The 24,877-nt window shown below is 46.1% G+C and overlaps 1 protein-coding gene across 1 annotated transcript in view; it reads left to right on the forward strand.

Annotated features, from left to right (window-relative positions):
• dnaaf9 (dynein axonemal assembly factor 9) overlaps nucleotides 1-24,877 on the forward strand; it is a 279,052-nt gene that overhangs the window by 100,077 nt on the left and 154,098 nt on the right. Inside the window, exons 18-19 of the mRNA XM_072497670.1 lie at nucleotides 6,441-6,511; nucleotides 12,512-12,562. Of these exons, the coding sequence (XP_072353771.1) occupies nucleotides 6,441-6,511; nucleotides 12,512-12,562 (122 nt within the window). The remainder of the gene's footprint in view (nucleotides 1-6,440; nucleotides 6,512-12,511; nucleotides 12,563-24,877) is intronic.

The raw sequence follows: 24,877 nt of genomic DNA on the forward strand, positions 1-24,877 counted from the left end.
ATGAGGAGAAGGCAGGAGAATGGGGATAAGAAAAGTATCAGCCATGGTTGAATGGCTGAGCAGACTGTGCGTTGTGTGGCCTAATTCTGCTCCTATATCTTAAGGTCTTGCATCAACTGCACTGCACTCCTCTACACACCTGGTCACATGCTCACAAAATTCAATCAAATTTGTTAGGCATGACCCCCCTCTGACAAAGCCATGCTGACTATCCCTTGACTCTCCAAGTGGAGATAGATTTTCTCCTTCAGAATTCATAGAATTTACAGTGCAGAAGGAGGCCATTCGGCCCATCGAGTCTGCACCGGCTCTTGGAAAGAGCACCCTACCCAAGGTCCACACCTCCACCCTATCCCCATAACCCAGTAACCCCACCCAACACTAAGGGCAATTTTGGACACTATGGGCAATTTAGCATGGCCAAGCCACCTAACCCGCACATCTTTGGACTGTGGGAGGAAACCGGAGCACCCGGAGGAAACCCACGCACACACGGGGAGGATGTGCAGACTCCGCACAGACAGTGACCCAAGCCGGAATCGAACCTGGGACCCTGGAGCTGGGAAGCATTTGTGCTATCCACAATGCTACCGTGCTGCCAGTAATTCTCTCCAGTAGTTTCCCTACGTGAGACTCACTGGTCTGTAGTTCCCTGGCTTATCTCTACAACCTTTCTTAAACATTGGGACCGCATTAGCTGATCTCCAGCACCTCCCCCGAGGCCAGAAAGAAATAGAAAATTTGGGACTGAGCCCTTGCAATCTGCTCTCTCGCCTCCCACAGCATTCCGGGACACAATTCATTGGGTCCTGGAGACCTGTCCACTTTTAAACCTGCCAAGGCCCCTGGAGACCTTTTGACCCGACTCGATCCGACCTGACCTCCACGACCTGGAAGAAGATCGGGCCCAAACCGGAAGTGAAACCCCGACCTCGATTTGAAGCCGGACCGGACCTCGGAGCACCAAACCCGGCCGAACTACCGACGCCAGCCCCCGGATCGCCTTGCCCAGTCCCCGGAGCTCCCGACCCGACCCCCGACGGCAAGACCCGGCCCAACGCGACCCCCAGAGACCCGACCCGGAGAGGCCAGCCCAGTGACCCGACCTACCTGGTGATGGAAAAAAGAAAATTCCATGTGGAGGCTCGAACGGGCCTACTTCAAGATCTGACCCCAGGAGCGCCCAGGGAACGAATAGACCACGGGACCCAGCCCAACCTGCCTCAGGATGCCCCTGCCCACGACCCAGTACCCCCGAAATGGCGGAGACCACGCACGAGGACCCAAACGGGCTGCAAGGTATTCCCACGCCCGCAGAACGCCGGGACGCATCCGGATCGCAAACATGCCCCCCTAGCAACCCCCCTACCTCCACCAGCGCCCTGGACCCCGCCAGACGCGACCACCTACCTTCCACAAGAGCTGACATTGGCCATTGGATCCCAGGATCATCCAGCAGCAGCCACCGACCGGGGAAGCGAGGGAAACGCGGCGGTCTGCAGGTTAGACTGAAGCAACGCGGTTTCAAGACCCCTCTCCCCAGCATACTCCTGGCAAACTTCCAAGCGATCGAAAACAAGCTGGATGAACTTAACGCCAGACTTACCTCTCAGAGGGAAGTAAGAGACTGCTGTGTGCTCTGTTTCACAGAGACATGGCTCACCCCTGCTTCACCGGACTGTGCCATACAACCTGAAGGCTTCTCAATTCACCAGGCGGACCGCACGGCATCATCAGGCAAAGCGAAGGGTGGAGGGGTTTGCCTCCTCATCAACTCCTCCTGGTGCTTGGATGTGGCGACTCTGGCGACCTACTACTCCCCAGACATGGAATACCTGACCGTGAAGTGCCGCCCATATTATCTTCCACGTGAGTTCACTTCAGCCATTATCACAGCGGTTTACATCCCACCCCAGGCAGTAGTGAGGAAGGCGCTGGACGAACTATACACAATAATAAACAACTACAAAACAGAACACCCGGAGGCCTTGTTCATCGTGGCCGGAGACTTCAAGACCAACCTCGAGTGTACTGCCAACATTCCACCAGCACATCTCCTGTCCCACCAGGGGCGACAACACTCTTGACCACTGCTACTCAAAAATCAAGGGCGCCTACCGTTCCATCCCCCGACCGCACTTCTCCCGGCATACAAGCAGAAACTCAAGCAGGAGAATCCAGCTAAGAAGGTTGTGCAATGCTGGTCCGAGGAGACAGAAGAGCTCTTACGTGACTGCTTAGAGACAGTGAACTGGTCCATATTTAAGAACTCAGCGACCAACTTAAATGAGTATGCCAGCACCGTCACAGACTTCATCAGCAAACGTGTGGACAACTGCGTGCCAAAGAAAGCAGTACGTGCGTTCCCCAACCGGAAACCATGGCTCAATCGCGAGATTGACTCCCTACTGAAGGACAGATCTGAGGGGTTCAAGGCAGACGATCCTGACCTATACAAGAAATCCAGGTACGACCTCCGCAAAGCCATCAGGAATGCCAAGAGAGAATATCAAACCAAGCTAGAGTCACAGACAGACTCTCGGCGGTTGTGGCAAGGACTAAACAACATAACAGGCTACAAAGCGAAGCCGAACAGTATCTCTGGCAGCAGCCCACCCCTTCCCGATGAACTCAATGCATTCTATGCTCAGTTCGAGCAGGCACCTGCAATCCGCTGGCGAGTGCCCCAGCAGCCTATAATTCACCCATACCCACCATCACAGCTTCCGAAGCCAGATTGGCCTTCCTGAAAGTGAACCCTCGGAAGGCGACGGGCCCAGACGGGATCCCTGGTCGTGCACTCGGAGCCTGCGCGGACCAGCTGGCAGAGGTCTTCACGGACATCTTTAACCTGTCCCTATTTCACTCCGAGGTCCCCACCTGCTTCAAGAAGACCACCTTCATACCGGTACCAAAGAAGAACCACGCAACGTGCCTCAATGACTACCGACCAGTGGCCCTGACTTCAGTCGTAATGAAGTGCTTCGAGAGGTTGATCATGAAGCGCATCACCTCCATACTCCCAGAACGCCTTGATCCACTGCAATTCGCATACCGCTGCAACCGGTCCACATCAGACACCATTTCCCTGGCCCTACACTCATCCCTAGAGCATCTCGAAAACAAGGACTCCTACATTAGACTCCTATTTATTGACTACAGCTCCGCCTTCAACACCATAATCCCAGCCAAGCTCATATCAAAGCTCACCACTCTGCAACTGGATTCTCGATTTTCTGACCAACAGACCACAATCAGTAAGAATGAACAACGACGTCTCCTCCACAATAGTCCTCAACACCGGCGCCTCGCGAGGCTGCGTACTAAGACCCCTACTCTACTCCCTGTACACACACGACTGCGTGGCAAAACCTGGTTCCAACTCCATCTACAAGTTTGCTGACGATACGGCCATCGAATAACGATGAGTCCGAATACAGGAGGGAGATAGAGAACCTAGTGCAGTGGTGTAGCGACAACAATCTCTCCCTCAATGAGAGATTACTAAAGAGAAACTAAAGAGCTGGTAATTGACTTCAGGAAGCAAAGTACTGTACACACCCCTGTCAACATCAACGGGGCCGAGGTGGAGATGGTTAGCAGTTTCAAATTCCTAGGGGTGCACATCTCCCAAAATCTGTCCTGGTCCACCCATGTTGACGCAACCACCAAGAAAGCACAACAGCGCCTATACTTCCTCAGGAAACTAAGGAAATTCGGCATTTCCACATTGACTCTACCAACTTTTACAGATGCACCATAGAAAGCATCCTATCTGGCTGCATCACAGCCTGGTATGGCAACTGCTCGGCCCAGGACCGCAAGAAACTTCAGAGAGTCGTGAACACCGCCCAGTCCATCACAAGAACCTGTCTCCCATCCATTGACTCCATCTACACCTCCCGTTGCCTGGGGAAAGCGGGCAGTATAATCAAAGATCCCCCCCACCCGGCTTACTCAGTCTTCCAACTTCTTCCATTGGGCAGGAGATACAGAAGTCTGAAAACACGCACGAACAGACTCAAAAACAGCTTCTTCCCCACTGTCACCAGACTCCTAAATGACCCTCTTATGGACTGATTTCATTAACACTACACCCTGTATGCTTCATCCGATGCCAGTGCTTATGTAGTTACATTGTATAAGTTGTGTTGCCCTATTATGTATTTTCTTTTATTCCCTTTTCTTCTCATGTACTTAATGATCTGTTGAGCTGCTCGCAGAAAAATACTTTTCACTGTACCGTGGTACAGGTGACAAACAAATCCAATCCAATCCAACACCTCCAATACCTTGTCACTTCCTATGTCAATTTGCTCAAGAACCTCCGTCTTCTCACTCCATTCCCTACCACATTCTCTTGGGTGAAGACAGATGTTAAGTATTCGATTAGCATCCTACCAATGTCCTCTGGCTCCACTCTCAGATTTCCTCCTTGGTTCCTAATGGCCCCTACTCCTGGTTATTCTCTTCCCATTGACGTACTTAGAGAATATCTTGGGATTTACCCTACTTTTACAGCCAGAGCTTTCTCATATACCTTCCTTGCTCTCCAAAGTGCTTTCTTAAGCTCTATCCTGCACTTTCTGTACTCCACTGATGCCTCTGTTGATTTGCTCCCCTTGTACTTGCCAAAAGCCTCTCTTCTACTTCTCATTGTATCCTGAATTTCTCTCGTCATCCCTTCCTATTGCCTTCCTATTACCCTAGAGGGAACACGTTGGGCTTGTACCCTCCCCAGTTCCAATTTGAATGCCCCGCCTCCCCCCACTACTCTTCTGTAAATTTCTCTGCAAGTAGCTCCAGTAAACCTTGGCCAGGTCCTGCCTTACTTTACTAAACTCCAGTCGTCGTCCCCACCCACCCCCGATCCAAATCTTTTTTTGCAACTTGTCTATTTCGTCTGGTGATTTCGTGGACATGCTTTCAATTCCAAATCTGCTAATTGAATTTAAATTCCATGGGTTTTGAGCTTGTGTCTCCAGGGCATCAATCGTGCCTTGAGATTACCAGCCCAGTGACGTTACCATGATGCCACCAACACCCCCAAGGGACTAAGGAATAGTCTGGCTATTGGCTAGCTGGGTGAAATTAAGTTTATAGATCAGCTCTGATCTAATAATAATCTTTATTATTGTCACAAGTTGGCTTACATTAACATTGCAATGAAGTTACTGTGAAAATTCCCTCGTCGCCACACACCGGTGCCTGTTAGGGTACATGGGGGGAGAATTCAGAATGTCCAAATTACCTAACGGCACGACTTTCGGGACGTGGGAGGAAACCGGAGCACCCGGAGAAAACTCGCGCTCTCACGGGGAGAATGTGCAGACTCCGCACAGACAGTGACTCAAGCCTGGAATCGAACCTGAGATTCTGGCACTGTGAAGCCACAATGCTAACCACTGTGCTACCGTGCTGCCCTGTAACTGAATGATGGGCCGACTCAAGATACTAAATAGCCTACTCCTGTTCCTAAATTAATGTATTACTGTATTGTGTCCAACTGTTCCTTTCAAAATAAAATCTGTAGCCAACTTCTGATACCTAATGGAAATGGAGAACATCTTTTGCTGCGACCTCTTCTTTGCATTATTATATATATTATACTGTCAAGAGGCCTGAGAACAATCTTCTCTGTACATTGCTGATTATGTACTTGCAGTTTAAAATGTTCAGGAAGACAAACTTGAGGTTGCACATGGCTTGTGATGAAATCACCTTCTCTGTTGTAACAGGCTCATAACACTCGGCCCAAAATGGCGCTGGAAGCGGGGAGGGAACTTCTTGCAAGCTGTGCCCAGCATATCCTCTAATTCTATCTTTTACTCTGACTGTAACATTATATTCTGTAGTCTCTTCTTCCTTCCCTATGTATGGTATGCGTTGTCTATATAGCATGCAAGAAATAACACTTTTCACTGTATACTAATACATGTGACAAATCAAATCAAAAAGGCTGAACTACTTGTTGAAGGAATTCTTGGTTGTAGCGCTCTTTAAAGTTAATATGTTTTTGCATTTTATGTGGAACTGCTGGAGGACGGACAGTACTCTGCTCAATATGCAAGATCAAACAGCTGCTAGCTCATATTTTATGTTTAGTAGTATTTACCATTTCTCAATGTGGTATTACAGGACGTATTTGAAGCAAATGATGGAAATACATTTAATGAGAAGCTAGATAGCAAATGAGTGAGAATGAAACGGAAATTAAGATGGATGTAGGGTGTCTTTAAGACACTTCTTATCAACCTCTTTAACCAAGCTTTTGGTCAACTGACCTAATATCTCCTTTTGTAGCTCAGTGTCGTACTTTGTTGTATTATAATCCTATGAAATGCCACCGAATATTTCATGGTATTAAAGGTGCAATTTAAATATAAATTGTTGGGCATTTTGACAAAGTGTTTATATGTTGTACCTTTTTTGCACTGCAGATGGCACTGTGTCTACAGATAGCAGCTACCTGATTCTCACAGCAACTGTGCCTCGTTATGTCTCCTGGATGGTAAGTAACTTTTAAAATGTATTCACAGCATGTTTGTGACAGCAATCTAAAACTAATGAATCTTGTTATTGTTGAGTAAATTTAACTGTAACCAGTTATATAAATATTGTGGCGACAAAAGCAGTTTAAAATTCTTTCTAATACCTTATTAATTCCTTGCTGCACCTGTATGCTGACCTTTGTGATTCATGTACCCAGATTTCTGAGTACTTCAGCATTCTGTACTATCTCTCCATTTACATAATATGCTGCTTTTCTGTTCTTTCTGTCTAAGTGCACAACTTCACATTTTCCCAGATTTATACTCCATTTGTCAAATTTTTGCCCACTCACTTCACTTAACATATCAAAATTCTCTTGGAGACACTGTGGGCTGGACTCTCCGTTTCAGCGGCTAAGTGCTGATACCAGCGGAGCATGTGTGGTCTTTTACGACCAAAAAATCTGCGGGATCCCTTCACTGATTCCGAGACCGGTGAGGGGCTAGCACCGGCGCCGGGTGAAGCTCCCAGCTCCTGTACCGAGAACGTGGTGTTGGCCATGCATGGACTCGACCCATCATCCGTGACCCCACAGCACACACCCCTGGCCAGCACCCCCTCCCCCCGGGCCAGCGGAACAGATCCCGGCCGAGTGCGGTGTCGCTGGACACATTTGGCAGCAGCCACGCCGGGTTCCTGCACGGCTGAGACCACACATGTCCCACGCTGTCGGGAACTCGGCTAATCGGGGGTGGAGCATCGCGGGTGAGCTGGGCAATGGCGCGTGTGCGATACGATGACGCAATTTCGGAGGGGGCAGAGCATGGCTGACTGGCGTCAAAACCGCGCCAGAGTTGATTCTCCGTCCGATCGGGGGAGTATCCTGCCCTCTGTATTTCCTCACAACTTGACTCTATCTACACCTCCCACTGCCTTGGGAAAGCAGACAGCGTAATCAAAAACCCCTCCCACCTGGCTTACTCACTCTTCCAACGTCTTCCATCAGGCAGGCGATACAAAAATTTGAGAACACTCACAAAAGCCAATCCTCTACCTATGCTAATATGACCCCCTTACACCATAAGCTCTTACCTTGTACAGTAACCTTTTTTGTGGCACCTTATCAAATGCCTTTTAGATATTCAAATACAGGACACCTGTCTGTCGGTTCCCCTTTATCTACCCTGCTTGTTACATCCTGAAAGACTAATAAATGTTAAACTCAATTTCCCTTTCACAAAACTATGTTCATTCTGCCAGATAGTATTCTGCTTTTCTAAATATCTTGCTAGCATTGTTGCTTCACAGCGCCAGGCACCCAGGTTCAATTCCAGGCTTGGGTCACTATAGAACATAGAACAGTACAGCCCTTCAGCCCATGATGTTGTGCCGATTTGTGCATAGTCTGCACGAACTCCCGTGTCTGCTTGGGTTTCCTCTGGGTGCCCCGTTTCCACCTACAAGTCCCAAAAGACGTGCTGTTAGGTGAATTGGACATTCTGAATGTCCCTCAGTGTACCTGAACAGCCAATAGTGTGGCGACGAGGGATTTTCACAGTAACTTCATTACAGTGTTAATGTAAGCCTGCTTGTGACAATAATAAAGATTGTCGTTCTGAAAGGATTCTAGCATTTTCCTAATGACCGATAATAATCTTTATTATTGTCACAGTCACTGATCCTTCACTGTCGCCGGCTCAAAATCCTGGAACTCCCTCCCTAACAGCACAGTGGGTGTACCTACACCTCCAGGACTGCAGTGGTTCGAAAAGGCAATTCGCCACCTTCTGAAGGGCAACTAGGGATGGGCAATAAATGCTGGCCTAACCAGCGATGCCCAAATCCCGTAAATGAATTTAAAAATAAACGGTAAGAGTGAGGCAAGAATAGACATTGAACCACTGGAAAATGAGACTCGAGAGGTTGGTAATAGGAAATAAAGAAATGGTAGAGGAACTGAATAGTTACTTTGCATCAGTCTTATACCAGAACTTCAGGAGAATCAAGGCACCGGTGAGTGTAGTGGCCATCACTAAGGAGAAGGTTCTGGTGAAACTGAAAGGTCTGAGGTGGATCAATCACCTGGAGCGGATGGACTACACCCCAGGGTTCTAAAAGAAATAGCTGAGGAGATTGTGGAAGCATTGGTGGTAATCTTTCAGGTATCAGTGGAGGCAGGGAGAGTCCCAGAGGACTGGAAAATGCCTAATGTCACACCCGTATTTAAGAAGGGAAGGGAGGCAGAAGCCAGGAAATTATAGGCCGGTTAGCCTGACTTTGATTGGTAAAACTTTAGAGTCCATTATTAAATATGAGATTACGGAGTACCTGGAAGTGCATGATAAGATAGGACTGAATCAGTACGGCTTCATCAAGGGGAGGTCATGTCTGACAGATCTATTAGAATTCTTTGAGGATGTAACAAGGAGGTTGGATGTGATCTATTTAGATTTCCAGAAGGCCTTTGACAAAGAACAAAGGAAATGACAGGCCCGCCAAGCCTGCATTGACCATGCTACCCTTCCGGGGACCATATCCCTCTATTCCCATCCTGTTCATGTATTTGTCAAGATGCCCCTTAAACGTCACTATCGTATCTGCTTCCACTACCTCCCCAGCTAGCGAGTTCCAGGCTCCCACCACCCTCTGTGTATTTAAAAAAAAAAAAAAAAAAACCACAATTGCCTTGTGCATCTCCTTTAAACCTTGCTGCTCGCACCTTAAACCTATGCCCCCTAGTAATTGACTCTTCCACCCTGGAAAAAAGCTTCTGACTATCCACTATGTCCATCATAATCTTGTAGACTTCTATCAACCTTTCAACCTCCGTCGTTCCAGTGAGAACAAACCAAAGTTTCTTCAACCTCTCCTCATAGCTAATGCCCTCCATACCAGGCAACATGCTGGTAAATCTGTACCCTCTCCAAAGCCTCCACATCCTTTTGGTAGTGTGGTGACCAGAATTGAACAATATATTCCAAGTGCCGCCTAACTAAGGTGCTATAAAGCTGCAACATGACTTGCCAATTTTTAAACTCAATGCCGGCTGATGGAGGCAAGCATGCTGTGTGCCTTCTTGACTACCTTCTCCACCTGCGTTGCCACTCAGTGACCTGTGTACGTGTACCCCCAGACCTCTCTGCCTATCAATACTCTTGAGGGTTCTGCCATTTACTGTATATTTCCCATCTGTATTAGACCTTCCAAAATGCATTACCTCACATTTGTCTGGATTAAACTCCATCTGCCATCTCTCCGCCCAAGTCTCCAACCGACCTGCATCCTCTGACAGTCCTCATCGCTATCCGCAATTTCACCACCTTTATGTCGTCCGCACACTTACTAATCAACCAGTTACATTTTCTTCCAAATCATTTATATTACAAACACCTATGATGCCGTGCAACTTCACCTTCGGTACCAGTCTGCCATGAGGTATCTTGTCAAAGCCTTACTAAGTCCATGCAGACAACATCCACTGCACTACCCTCATCAATCATCTTCGTCACTTCCTCAAAAAACTCGATCAGGTAGTGAGATGCAACCTCCCCATCACAAAACCATGTTGCCTCTCGCTAATGTGTTCACTTATTTCCAAGTGGAAGTAAATCATGTCTCGAACAATCCTCTAATAATTTCCCTACCACTGACATAAGGCTCGTCGGCCTTAATTTCCTAGATTGTCCTTGCTACCCTTCTTAAACATAGGAAAAACATTGGCTATTCTCCAATCCTCTGGGACTTTCCCTGTAGCCAGTGAGGATACGAAGATTTCTGTCAAAGTCCCAGCAATTTCCTCCCTTGCTCCACTTAATATTCTCGGTATCCCATGGGCCCTGGGAACTTGTCTACCTTTATATTTTTAAACATCCCCAAGACTACCTCCTTTTTGATCTCAACATGACCCAAACTATCTACATACCCTTCCCCAGACTCATCATCCACCAAGTCCTTCTCTTTGGTGAATACTGACGCAAAGTACTCATTTAATACCTCGCCAATTTCCTCTGGCTCCTCCATAGATTCCCTCCCCTGACCTTGAGTGGACCAACCCTCTCCCTGGCTATCCTCTTGCTTTTTATATATGTTTAAAAATCCTTGGGATTTTCTTTAATCGTGCTAGCCAGTGACTTTGTGACCCCTTGTAGCCCTCCTTGACTCTAAGTTTCTTTCTGCTTTCCTACAAGATGCTGATAGGAGGCTGTTAAATAAGTTAAGAGCTCATGGTGTTAAGGGTAAGATATCGACATGGATTGAAGATTGGCTGACTGGCAGAAGGCAGAGAGTGGGGATAAAGGGGTCTTTTCAGGATGGCAGCCGGTGTTTAGTGGTATGCCTCGCGGGTCGGGGTTGGGATCACAACTTTCCACAATGTACATTAACAATGTGGAAAAGGAACTGAGGACACTGTTGCTAAGTTTGCAGAAGATACAAAGATATGCAGAGGGACAGGTAGTATCAAGGAAGCAGGGGGGCTGCAGGACAGGCTGCGAGAAGGGGAAAGCAGTGGTAGATGGAATACAATGTGGAAAAGTGTGAGGTTATGCACTTGGGTAGGAAGAATAGAGGCATAGACTGTTTTCTAAGTGGGAAAAGGCTTCAGAAATCAGAAACACAAAGGGACTTCGCAGTCCTAGTGCTCTTAACGTGCAGGTTCAGTCGGCAGTTAGGAAGGCAAATGAAATGTTTTTTAACTTTTTTATTTTTTATTTAGTATACCCAATTCATTTTTTCCAATTAAGGGGCAGTTTAGCATGGCCAATCCACCTAACCTGCACATTTTTGGGTTGTGGGGCCGAAACCCACGCAAACACGGGGAGAATGTGCGAACCCCACACGGTCAGTAACCCAGAACCGGGATCGAACCTGGGACCTCAGCGCCGTGAGGCCGCAGTCCTAACCCACTGTGCCACCGTGCTGCCTGGCAAATGCAATGTTACCATTCATGCCATGTGGGCTAGAATACAAGAGCAGGGATGTACTTCTGGCGCTGTATAAAGTTCTGGTCAGACCCCATTTGTATTATTGAGAGTAGTTTTGGGCTCCATACCTTGGAAGGATGTTCTGGGCTTGGAAAGGGTCCAGAGGAAGTTCACAAGAATGATTCCTGGAATGAAGAGCTTGACATATGAGGAGCGGTTGAGGACTCTGGGTCTATACTCGTTGGAGTTTAGAAGGATGAGGGGGATCTTAATGAAACTTAAAGGATACTGAGAGGCCTAAATAGAGTGGATGTTTCCACTAGTAGGAGAAACTGGAACCTGATGCCACAGCCTCAGACTGATGGGGATCCTTTAAAACTATGAGGAGAAATTTCTTCAGCCAGAGGGTGGTGAATCTGTGGAACTCATTGCCGTAGAAGATGTGGAGGCCAAATCTCTGAGTGGCTTTACATAGAACAGACCGCGCAGAAGGAGGCCATTTGGCCCATCGAGTCTGCACCGACCCACTTAAGCCCTCACTTCCACCCTTTCCCCATAACTCCATAAACCCTCCTCACCTTTTTGGTCACTAAGGGCAATTTATCATGGCCAATCCACCTAACCTGCATGTCTTTGGACTGTGGGAGGAAACCGGAGCACCCGGAGGAAACCCACGCGCACACGGGGAGAATGTGCAGACTCCGATCAGACAGTGACCCAGCTGGAGATCGAACCTGGGACCCAGGCGCTGTGAAGCCACAATGCTATCCACTTGTGCTACCGTGCTGCCCAAGACTGAGATAGTTAGGTTCTTGATTAATAAGGGGATCAGGGGTTCTGGGGAGAAGGCAGGAGAATGGGGATGAGAAACCTGTTAGCCATGATTAATTGGCGGTGCAGACTCGATGGGCCGAATGGCCTAATTCTGCTCCTATGACTTCTATCTACATCACCCCATGGACTGCAGTGATTCAAGAAGGCTGCTGACCACCACCTCGAAGGTGGTTAGGGAGGGAGAATAAAAATTTAAGAAGTGTTATTGAAGTATTTTTATTATTTTCCAGTATTTTGTATTCATAATTATTTCTTTCCATAAGGTTGAAGATGCTGAGGTGAAACTTTCTGAAGAAGCACAGCAAATAGTCAAGGTAGAATCTTCGATTCAAATTTAAATAGTAATGTGGCTCATAACTTTTAGCGAACATATTTTCACAATGACGGTGTTTAATTTGCTGTGATGAAAAATGCTTTACAGTTTAAATTATGATAATGGCTAGGAATAAGAGGATCTTTTGAGATTTTATTATCTGATTCTGCAATCATGGTTCCATAGCCTACAATCATAATTGCCGATTTGTTTTTATTCTTGCATAGTTTTACTGTACCACCATCAGGATTTTAGCTTTCATAAGTTTGAAATTGCACTTGTATTAATGGCCAGAGTTTGTTACACAATAACTGAACAAAGTTTATCCAGCGATTACAGTAGCCAGAATTATACGCAATTAAAGCGGGAGTGTGCCAACCCGACCTCGTGTGAAAAGATGTTAGGCATGCATTCCGACCATCGGACACATACACACTCACACACGCACACACACACACAAGCGATAATGCAGTTGGTGGGTGTGCGTTCACGGAAGCATGCCCGCCGACACTAAAGACCGTAGATTAGAATTTCGATAGTGCAGAAGGGAAGAAGCATGCCTTTTGACCCATCGAGTCTGCACCGACCCTCTGAAAGAGCACCCTAACTAAGCCCAATCCCCCGCCCTAACCTGCACCTCTTTGGACACGATGGGGACATTTAGCACGGCCAAACCACCTAACCTGCACATCTTTGGGAGTGTGGGTGGAAACCGGAGCACCCGGAGGAAACCCACGCAGACGAGGGGAGAAAGTGCAATCTCCACAGAGACCGTCAACCAAGGCCGGAATTGAACTTGGGACCCTGGTGCTGTGAGGCGGCAGTGCTAACCACTGTTCCACCATGCCACCCCAAATTACAGATTTATTTTGTTAATTGAAATTAAATTTCACCAGCTGGGATTTGAACCCATATCCCCAGAGAATTCTCTGGATTGCTAGTTTAGTGACCGTACATTACGCCACTGCCTCCCCAGTTAATTTACCAATTGAAAGTAATTTTATTTTGGCCGTGTGATCCTGCAGTCGTCGTATGGGCAACATGGGTAGGCGGCCAACATGATTTCCACGACTTCTCATCCCGGGGCAGGATAAAAGGGCTTCCCAACAAAAACTCTAACCTAGAGACAGAGCCTATTCTGTGAAATTTATTCTATTAGAGATATTTCTCTGTCATTTCCGCTGCGTTCCATCTGTGGATAACTTTGTTTTGAAATACTTTTTCTTGCTATCCTGTCTGAAGATTTCGGCAGTGCCTTGTGCATTTCTGTCACCAGCATTAAATGCTCAGCTGGTGAGACCTCGAGGAGGAATGGGTCAGGTGGGTGACTGCAGGCAAGCTCAGGGAGCAACCTGCAGGAGACGAGGCACAAGCACAGTTTGTGCAGGACCAGCAAGGAATATAAGGGTAGGAAGGACTGCAGGAGACGCCACTACTATGCAGACCGTGTATAGGCAATACTCCCAACTACCTGTTTGAGGTCCAGTGCAGCTTCTCTCAGGACATTCGCCACCATTGTTCGTGGGAATGAATTTGCAGAAATCACTGCACGCTCAGTCTTGTTCCAGCCTTCAAAAGTAATTTATTTTACACCGGTGGGTAAAGTTTCTCGTGTATCCCAGTGCTTCTCCAAAGATCAGCAGAAAGGTTTCAGCATTTATACACTTCATAGAAAGATACATTCACACAGTTCAACTTGACTGGAAGTTGTCCCGTTAAAGATAATCACTATTTCATTGTTTTAAGGGTCAGAGACATCTAAATACATTTCCATATGATAACCTAATGAGAGCTGCCCATTCATAGAGACATTGAAATACATTTGTATATAATAGCATAGTGAGCATACAGGCTGCCATGGAATTGATTCCAAATTAGTCCAATGAATTGTCTCTACAAAACAATTGTGATGCGCAAACTCAAGGCCCCAAATTCCAACTCCAGTCTATGCAAAAAGCTTAAGAACCATCACGTATACTCTGGCACTTGCAACAAAATCAATGCTGATATAATACTCTAAGAAACAAGCATCACATTTTCTGATGTTGATGATCACACCATCAAGAATTTTGAAATACGAACAGGAATGCATCTTGGTCTGTCTCTCTCCCCTCCCCCCCCCCCCCCCCCCTTAACCGCTGGCAGAGACATTGAAGGCAGCCTTCTGATTCTGCCATTGTTCAGTCCTATTGACCTTTGGCCTGAGCAGGTTCCGCCTGGGTGGGCGCCCCCAGTGCCATGCTAGACACTCCTCAGTCGTCGTGGCCTCATTAGATGCAACAGTCACTGGCAGAGAGGTGAAGGAGCTGCGACCCTCTGGAGCCTTCCTGAGAATACTCTGAGGTGGCATTCAGTTTGCCTGTCAGTGTGAGAGTTTGAACCTCCCTGCTCACTATTAATGGACGCGTACCTAACAGGGTGAACAGGTGCCTAATCTACCTCTCAGGGAGGCGATGACATAGTTGTTATGATTGCTGGATACTGTTCCAGAGATCCAGGGTAATGCTCTGTGGTCCCGGATTCAAATGCCACCATGGCTGTTTTCACCATGTGAAATTTGAATTACATTTATAAAAAAAAAAATTCAATGAAAAGGAAATATGAAATTAAGTCGATGAAAACATTGTTGATTGTCATAAAAACCTATCGCGTTTTTTAGGGAACGAAATCTGCCTCCTTTACCTGGTCTGGCCTATGTAACTCCAGATCCACAGCAATGTAGCTGACTCTTAAATGCTCTCTGAAATGGCCTAACAAACCACTCAGTTCAAGGGCAATTAGCAGTGAATGCTGTCCCAGCAGGTGATGCCAACATCCCACGAATGAATAAAAAAAACTGGCAGTGACCTCTTGAGATAATTGCCTGTGAGGGCTTGTAACCTCCATAGCACCTGAGTTTGTTCTAGCAGCTGCCTTTCCATGTGAGTTGGCACTGTCTCAGTGGAGGAAACAGTGCACTGGGCAGTGAATTCGGTGCTCGTGTTCCTCATCGACTCCTCCATGACAGAGACCGTGGTGTATGGGCCCTTAGGGGTATCTGCCAGAAATCACATCTTGCTGCTGCACATCCAGAATCTGCCGCCTGACTGATGACTCCAGAGGCTCGTCATCTGTCTTGGACTCCGCATAGTCCTGGTTTCTAAGACTCTTCCGACTGCAGGCATCCTGGACACACTCTGCCTCTGGTAGCTCCTCTTCTGAGTGTGCCGTGCCCTTTCCACTGTGAACTATCTTTGGTGTTGATGATCTAATGCCCAGTGATATGCTTGTATCTGCACTGGTGCCTGCTTCAGAGAGAGGATGTGATCTACATGTACCTGTCTGTGTCCTGAGAAGTTAAAGGGAGGTCTTTGGAGTCTCTTGTTAGATGTTTAGCTGCTGTTGTATAAAGAGTCAAAAGTTCTGCTCCTTTTTACCAACATCTTTATTTCTTTAACAGACGCTGCAGAAAACCCTAACATCACATCACCTGACACACAGGCCACCTGAAGCCCCTTTACATATGTGTCAATTATTGGATACTTAACATAAATGAGACAACTAATTGGAATGTCTCTTAACCCATTACTTAACAGTCTCCCCTTCCTTGGAGAAAAAAAATAATTAGGTGAAAACAAAATTATAAGAAACTCAAACACACGCAATTTCCCCCCCCTCCTTTTTTTTTCATTTTTGGAAGGAAAAAAAAGTCACAGAAACGGGCGCCCTTCATCAACAATATCCAGAAGTTTCTGTGAGCTAGCCCCTCTTTTTATAAAATAGTCTGACAATTGATAGCTACTGTTGACCCATTTAATTTTTGCTGTTTCCCCTCTGTCCAACATGTGCTTCAAACTTGTGATGTCTACCCTCGGCCTTTTTTCATTGACACTTTTTGTAGAGTGCACATTTTCCCACGGGGAGTTATTGTCGATGTGACATTCAATGGGTATGTTGCCCTAATCCCAAAATTTCTGTCAATATTGGAGATATAAGGCAGCACGGTAGCGCAGTGGATTAGCCCTGTTCCCTCATGGCGCCGAGGTCCCGGGTTCAATCCCGGCTCTGGGTCACTGTCAGTGTGGAGTTTGCACATTCTCCCCGTCTTTGCGTGGGTTTCACCCCCACAACCCAAAGATGTGCAGGTTAGGTGGATTGGCCACGCTAAATTGCCCCTTAATTGGAAAAAATGAATTGGGTACTCTTTTTAAAAAAAATAAAAATAAAAAATGAAAAAAATATCGGAGATATATAAAAGGCCGTATCCACCGTCTCTGCAAGGCTTAACGTCTCAGCAGCCAAAGTATTTTTGACCACTCTCCTTATTTTCTTTGTTTCCCAGACAAGAGGGCAGCATTTACCATTGTTCCCCAAAAGGAAAATTATAAAACCTCCTGCGCTTGAAACCCCATAGGGGCAACACGGTAGCGCAAGTGGATAGCACTATGGCTTCACAGCGCCAGGGTCCCAGGTTCGATTCCCTGCTGGGTCACTGTCTGTGCGGAGTCTGCACGTTCTCCCCGCGTCTGCGTGGGTTTCCTCTGGGTGCTCCGGTTTCCTCCCACAGTCCAAAGACGTGCATGTTAGGTGGATTGGCCATGATAAATTGCACTTAGTGACCCCCCCCTCCCCCCCCAAAAGGTTAGGAGGGGTTCTTGGGTTACGGGGATAGGGTGGAAGTGGGGGCTTGAGTGGGTCGGTGCAGACTCGATGGGCCGAATGGCACTATGTTCCATGTACTATGTACTCTATGTACTGTCACATAAATTTGCATAGGACACATCACTGTAAACTATGAGTTTCAAGTGCCTCAGGTCACCTAAAACTGGGACCCTCAAAACACACTCCTGCGTTTTTAGTTTGACCAATGCTTTATTTGCTCTTATTATGTCTTCCACTTTGGGATCATTGATTTTTTACTCAACTCTAAGAGATTAAAACTCACATCCGGTCTAGTCTGTCTACCTAACCAATTCAGTTGCCCAATTAAACTCCGCAGTTGCTCTTTTTCCATCTTTGAAACCATTGTGTCTTTTTCTGAAACCCAGCCACGGCTAATTGCTATTGGGCTGATGCTTTCCAAATAAGATTGCTGATGTAAAGTTGCCCCTAACTTCGTCTGTCCGATTTCCAGTCCAATATATTTAAATGCACCGGAAGCCTGACTTCGAAATCACTAGTCCCACCCCACAAAAAATCATCAGCAGGCATCATCTAGATGCCAGAAAGATTTCCTTTATAGTGCCAGTTAAACATTGCCGGATCTGCCTTCAACTGGCAACAGCCTAACTTTAACAAAACTGACCTGACCGAAGAATACCAGACTCTAGACGCATCATTTAATCCATATATACATTTGTTCAACTTCCAGAGTACCCCTTCTGTATTAGTTGCCTCTTTAGGATGACGGAGAAAAATGTCTCTCTGGAGCTGTTGCCCCTGCAAAAAGGCAGCTTTTATATCTATAGATTTGCATTCCCATGCCTTTGTGGCTAATAGAGCCAAGAAGATCACCTGAGGCAGGAAAGTAGAAGTATCTTCTAAATTTTCTTCAAATCCCCTTGCCACAAGCCTGGCCTTAAGTTCCATCCGGAAGAAGCTTTTCAGTGCAGATCCATCTGTGGGATAGAGCTCTTTGTCCCCAATCCGGTACTTCCGTGTATACCCAAATTCACTCCAACTCTGCAGTTCTTGCTGTTTGGCATCTTTGATAACTTTTTCATCTAATTTATTGGAAGCCACCAAAATCTCACGTGAATGTGGGCTTCTACTCCCGTTAGTATTCGTAGTCTTACTCATGTTCTGAGACCTTGATAAACTACGTCCCCTCTCCCGCCTGGTATCTCGTTCTGTACTGCTACTGCTTGCTTTTTCCCTTCTGCTGTGGGATGTCCTTTCAATAGTTCTCGTCCGATGTACTATCTGAACTGGCACTGCGTTTCTGTGCCCTCCATTTTTGAACTTCATGTTCCCAATCCATGGTCTTGACTCCTTCGCCTGAATGCTGTACATTCAACCAATGTTTATACTTTCCAGTGGCCTTCCCTGCTCTACTAATAACAGTTGCATCCTTCCATTGACTAGACCCTTCAGGCAAGTATGTCACTTTTGTACCAACTTTTGGCAGTTGTCCTTTTGGGGAAAAAAGGCCTGTTCTAATTCATCAGAAGGGTTGTGTTCCTCTACAGAAACCCTGTCTATATCATTTAACTGGTCCTTAGTTCTGTAACACTTGTGTACCAGATGACCCTGGTTTCTCGTCATGTCTGTCTGCTCTTACGAAATTTGAAAATTTGTAGTCTGTACCCATTATCCATGATGAATGTACCCTAACAGTTTGATTGCCATGTTGCAAAATAATTGTTTTGCCATCTATGCCTATGATCTTCCCTGGGCCCTTCCATTCATTAAAATTGTCTCTCTTTTATAGTATACTATGTCTCCTTGCTGAAAAACGGTATTTGATGGTCGTACATTATGCCTTAAAGCTCTGTGAATTCTTTCAGAGACTTCTGCTTCCAAAAAGGCTTTTCTACTGTTATGTAATGCATTTAAATGCTCAGTAAAGGCAGAGCTAATTGTAGTCCCCTCCCAAGCTGGAGGCTGGTCATCCAAAATGGACCGAATTTTAGGATTTCTATCAAACACCAATTGATAGGGACTATAGCCCCCAACGATCTGCAATGAATTCTTTGCATATACCACCCATGTTAAAGCTGAATTTAGCCTGCAGTTCGGTCTATCTGCCAAAATTTTCCAGAGCATGTCATCGATTACAGCATGGTTTCTTTCACAGACACCATTACTAAATGGGCTTTCTGCAGCCGTATTCATAACTGTGATATTCACGTTTTCACACAAATCCCTTAACTCATCATTAGCAAATTCTCCCCCATTGTCCGGAAGGAATTTTGCTGGTGGGCCCATACCTGTCCCTATCCATTTTTCCACTATTTGATCCAGAATTACTCTCTCCACTTTACTTCGTACACTCGTTGGTTGACTAAATCGGGTTGCTAAATCTACAAAATGCTAAATAAATATATTATTGGCTTTATCCCAGATCTTCAGGTCCATGGCCACAATGTTGTTAAAATCCCTGGCCAAAGGTAGGGTTACTATCGGTCGTGCTGGTGTCCGTCTGTACTTACGACAAACTTCACAGCGATCATTAACCTGTTCTAACCAGTTTAGTATAGTCTTCATCTCTTACCCCTGTATCCTTTAATAAATTTTTCAACCTCTGAGGAGACGGATGCGCAAATTGCCTATGCAGTTTTAATACAACAAGCTTTTTATCAGCTAAAGACCCATTTTCAACTGACATTAGCACATCCTTAACAACTCTTCTTGAAATATTATTTGTCAGTAATGGAATACAATAGTGTCCTGACTGTAAATTGTAAGTCCTGTTCCATATCCAGTTTCATGTGTGCTTTCTTCATCGACGGTCTGCTCAGAAGCAAAGGTATCTCACTTGATACAACATCCGTGCTAATGAAATGATTCACTGTGGCAATATTGCAAGGGATCACCACTCTTTTCAGCGACTTCAGAGTATTATCATCCCCAAACCTGAAACTTGTGGAACTTTCAAATTCCTTAACCTTGTTACGATTTTCAGCTTTTGAAGAGTCCAGGTAACATTTTAACCAGTCAATTCCACACACGGTTGCTGTGCAGCCACTGTCCAATACAGCACAGTTGAAGGATTCTGCAACCAACACCTTCATTACCGTCATAAAACTGTTTGTTAATAGGACAATGCATTCTTTCTGGTCACTATCTTTTTCCTCTTCTGCCTCTTCCGTGTCATGTGTTGCTTCAAACACTATTATAACGTGTTGGACAATTGAAAACATAATATTATTGAGAATATCAAAAACATCGATTTATCATGCCCCGTGCATTTCTGGGGTTCACCTTCCTATTGTAGGTTCTAACTGGGTTTTTGTCTTCATACGCAGCACGGTAGCATTGTGGATAGCTCAATTGCTTCACAGCTCCAGGATCCCAGGTTCGATTCCGGCTTGGGTCACTGTCTGTGCGCAGTCTGCACGTCCTCCCCGTGTGTGCGTGGGTTTTCTCCGGGTGCTCCGGTTTCCTCCCACAGTCCAAAGATGTGCAGCTTAGGTGGATTGGCCATGATAAATTGCCCTTAGTGTCCAAAATTGCCCTTAGTGTTGGGCGGGGTTACTGGGTTATGGGGATAGGGTGGAGGTGTTGACCTTGGGCAGAGTGCTCTTTCCAAGAGCCGGTGCAGACTCGATGGGCTGAATGGCCTCCTTCTGCACTGTAAATTCTATGAAAATTTTGGGGTCCCGATCTCCTCCTATAGTCTTGGAACCTGTTCTTAGCTGTAGCTTCCATATTCTGCTTTCTGCCGATTGATCCATTTGGGTCATCAGAGCCATCGCAATCGAATGTTTCCCCAGAAACTTTTTGATAGCTTCTGTCATCTGATCGAATAAGAACATAAGAACTAGGAGCAGGAGTAGGCCACCTGGCCCCTCGAGCCTGCTCCACCATTCAATGAGATCATGGCTGATCTTTTGTGGACTCAGCTCCACTTTCCGGCCCGAACACCATAACCTTAATCCCTTTTTTTCTTCAAAAAACTATCTATCTTTATCTTAAAAATATTTAATGGAGGAGCCTCTACTGCTTCAATGGGCAAGGAATTCTATAGATTCACAACCCTTTGGGTGAAGAAGTGCCTCCTAAACTCAGTGCTAAATCTACTTCCCCTTATTTTGAGGCTATGCCCCCTCGTTCTGCTGTCACCCGCCAGTGGAAACGACCTGCCCGCATCTATCCTATCTATTCCTTTCATAATTTTATATGTTTCTATAAGATCCCCCCTCATCCTTCTAAATTCCAACGAGTATAGTCCCAGTCTACTCAACCTCTCCTCGTAATCCAACCCCTTCAGCTCTGGGATTAACCTAGTGAATCTCCTCTGCACACCCTCCAGTGCCAGTACGTCCTTTCTCAAGTAAGGAGACCAAAACTGAACACACTACTCCAGGTGTGGCATCACTAACACCTTATACAATTGCAGCACAACCTCTCTAGTCTTAAACTCCATCCCTCTAGCAATGAAGGACAATATTCCATTCGCCTTCTTAATCACCTGTAAACCAACCTTTTGCGACTCATGCACCAGCACACTCAGGTCTCTCTGCACAGCAGCATGTTTTAAAATTTTATCATTTAAATAATAATCCCTTTTGCTGTTATTCCTGCCAAAATGGATAACCTCACATTTGTCAACATTGTATTCCATCTGCCAGACCCTAGGTCATTCACTTAGCCTATCCAAATCCCTCTGCAGACTTCCAGTATCCTCTGCACTTTCTGCTTTACCACTCATCTTAGTGTCGTGTGCAAACTTGGACATATTGCCCATGGTCCCCAACTCCAAATCATCTGTGTAAATTGTGAACAATTGTGGGCCCAACACTGATCTCTGAGGGACACCACTAGCTACAGATTGCCAACCAGAGAAACACCCATTAATCCCCACTCTTTGCTTTCTATTAATTAACCAATCCTCTATCCATGCTACTACTTTCCCCTTAATGCCATGCAGCAACCTTTTGTGTGGCACCTTGTCAAAGGCTTTCTGGAAATCCAGATATACCACATCCATTGGCTCCCCGTTATCTACCGCACTGGTAATGTCCTCAAAAAATTCCACTAAATTAGTTAGACACGACCTGCCCTTTATGAACCCATGCTGCGTCTGCCCAATGGGACAATTTCCATCCAGATGCCTCGCTATTTCTTCCTTGATGATAGATTCCAGCATCTTCCCTACTACCGAAGTTAAGCTCACTGGCCTATAATTACCCGCTTTCTGCCTACCTCCTTTTTTAAACAGTGGTGTCACGTTTGCTAATTTCCAATCTGCCGGGTCCACCCTAGAGTCGAGTGAATTTTGGTAAATTATCACTAGTGCATTTGCAATTTCCCTAGCTATCTCTTTTAGCACTCTGGGATGCATTCCATCAGGGTCAGGAGACTTGCCTATCTTTAGCCCCATTAGCTTGCCCATCACTACCTCTTTAGTGATAACAATCCTCTCATGGTCCTCGCCTGTTATAGCCTCATTTCTATCAGTCACTGGCATGTTATTTTGTGTCTTAAACTGTGAAGACCGACCCAAAAAACCTGTTCATTTCCTCAGCCATTTCCTCATCTCCCATTATTAAATCTCCCTTCCCATCCTCTAACGGACCAATATTTACCTTAGCCACTCTTTTTTGTTTTATGTATTTGTAGAAACTTTTACTGTCTGTTTTTATATTCTGAACAAGTTTACTCTCATAATCTATCTTACTCTTCTTTCTAGCTTTTTTAGTAGCTTTATGTTGCCCCCTAAAGATTTTCCAGTCCTCTAGTCTCCCACTAAGCTTTGCCACTTTGTATGCTTTTTCCTTCAATTTGAGCCATTTCAAGCTAAACACGTGGCTAAACAGCTGGTGTGGGAGGGATTGTTTCCGTTACCTGGACCACTGGGAGCTCTTCCGGGGCAGGTGTGACCTATATAAGAAGGACGGGTTGCATCTAAACTGGAGAGGGATAAATATCCTGGCTGCGAGGTTTGCTAGTGTCACACGGGAGGGTTTAAACTAGTATGGCAGGGGGGTGGGCACGGGAGCAATAGGACAGAAGGTGAGAGCATTGAGGGAGAACTAGGGAATAGGAACAGTGTGGCTCTGAGGCAGAGCAGACAGGGAGAAGTTGCTGAACACAGCGGGTCTGGTGGCCTTAAGTGCATATGTTTTAATGCAATAAGTATTACGGGTAAGGCAGATGAACTTGGAGCTTGGATTAGTACTTGGAACTATGATGTTGTTGCCATTACAGAGACCTGGTTGAGGGAAGGGCAGGATTGGCAGCTAAACGTTCCAGGATTTAGATGTTTCAGGCGGGATAGAGGGGGATGTAAAAGGGGTGGCGGAGTTGCACTACTGGTTAGGGAGAATATCACAGCTGTACTACAGGAGGACACCTCAGAGGGCAGTGAGGCTATATGTGTAGAGATCAGGAATAAGAAGGGTGCAGTCACAATGTTGGGGGTTTACTACAGGCCTCCCAACAGCCAGCGGGAGATAGAGGAGCAGATAGGTAGACAGATTTTGGAAAAGAGTTAAAAACAACAGGGTTGTGGTGATGGGAGACTTCAACTTTCCCAATATTGACTGGGACTCACTTAGTGCCAGGGGCTTAGACGGGGCGGAGTTTGTAAGGAGCATCCAGGAGGGCTTCTTAAAACAATATGTAGACAGTCCAACTAGGGAAGGGGCGGTACTGGACCTGGTATTGGGGAATGAGCCCGGCCAGGTGGTAGATGTTTCAGTAGGGGAGCATTTCGGTAACAGTGACCACAATTCAGTAAGTTTTAAACTGCTGGTGGAAAAGGATAAGAGTGGTCCTAGGATGAATGTGCTAAATTGGGGGAAGGCTAATTAGAACAATATTAGGCGGGAACTGAAGAACATAGATTGGGGGCGGATGTTTGAGGGCAAATCAACATCTGACATGTGGGAGGCTTTCAAGTGTCAGTTGAAAGGAATTCAGGACCGGCATGTTCCTGTGAGGAAGAAGGATAAATACGGCAATTTTCGGGAACCTTGGCTAACGAGAGATATTGTAGGCCTCGTCAAAAAGAAAAAGGAGGCATTTGGCAGGGCTAAAAGGCTGGGAACAAACTAAACCTGTGTGGAATATAAGTAGGAAGGAACTTAAGCAAGGAGTCAGGAGGGCTAGAAGGGGTCACGAAATGTCATTGGCAAATAGGGTTAAGGAAAATCCCAAGGCTTTTTACACGTACATAAAAAGCAAGAGGGTAGCCAGGGAAAGGGTTGGCCCACTGAAGGATAAGCAAGGGAATCTGTGTGTGGAGCCAGAGGAAATGGGCGAGTTACTAAATGAATACTTTGCATCAGTATTCACCAAAGAGAAGGAATTGGTAGATGTTGAGTCTGGAGAAGGGTGTGTAGATAGCCTGGGTCACATTGAGATCCAAAATGACGAGGTGTTGGGTGTCTTAAAAAATATTAAAGTAGATAAGTCCCCAGGGTCTGATGGGATCTATCCCAGAATACTGAAGGAGGCTGGAGAGGAAATTGCTGAGGCCTTGACAGAAATCTTTGGATCCTCACTGTCTTCAGGTGATGTCCCGGAGGACTGGAGAATAGCCAATGTTGTTCCTTTGTTTAAGAAGGGTAGCAAGGATAATCCAGGGAACTACAGGCCGGTGAGCCTTACTTCAGTGGTAGGGAAATTACTGGAGAGAATTCTTCGAGACAGGATCTACTCCCATTTGGAA

The sequence above is a fragment of the Scyliorhinus torazame genome, chromosome 3, assembly GCF_047496885.1.
Source record: "Scyliorhinus torazame isolate Kashiwa2021f chromosome 3, sScyTor2.1, whole genome shotgun sequence".
NCBI classification, from domain to species: Eukaryota; Metazoa; Chordata; class Chondrichthyes; order Carcharhiniformes; family Scyliorhinidae; genus Scyliorhinus; species Scyliorhinus torazame.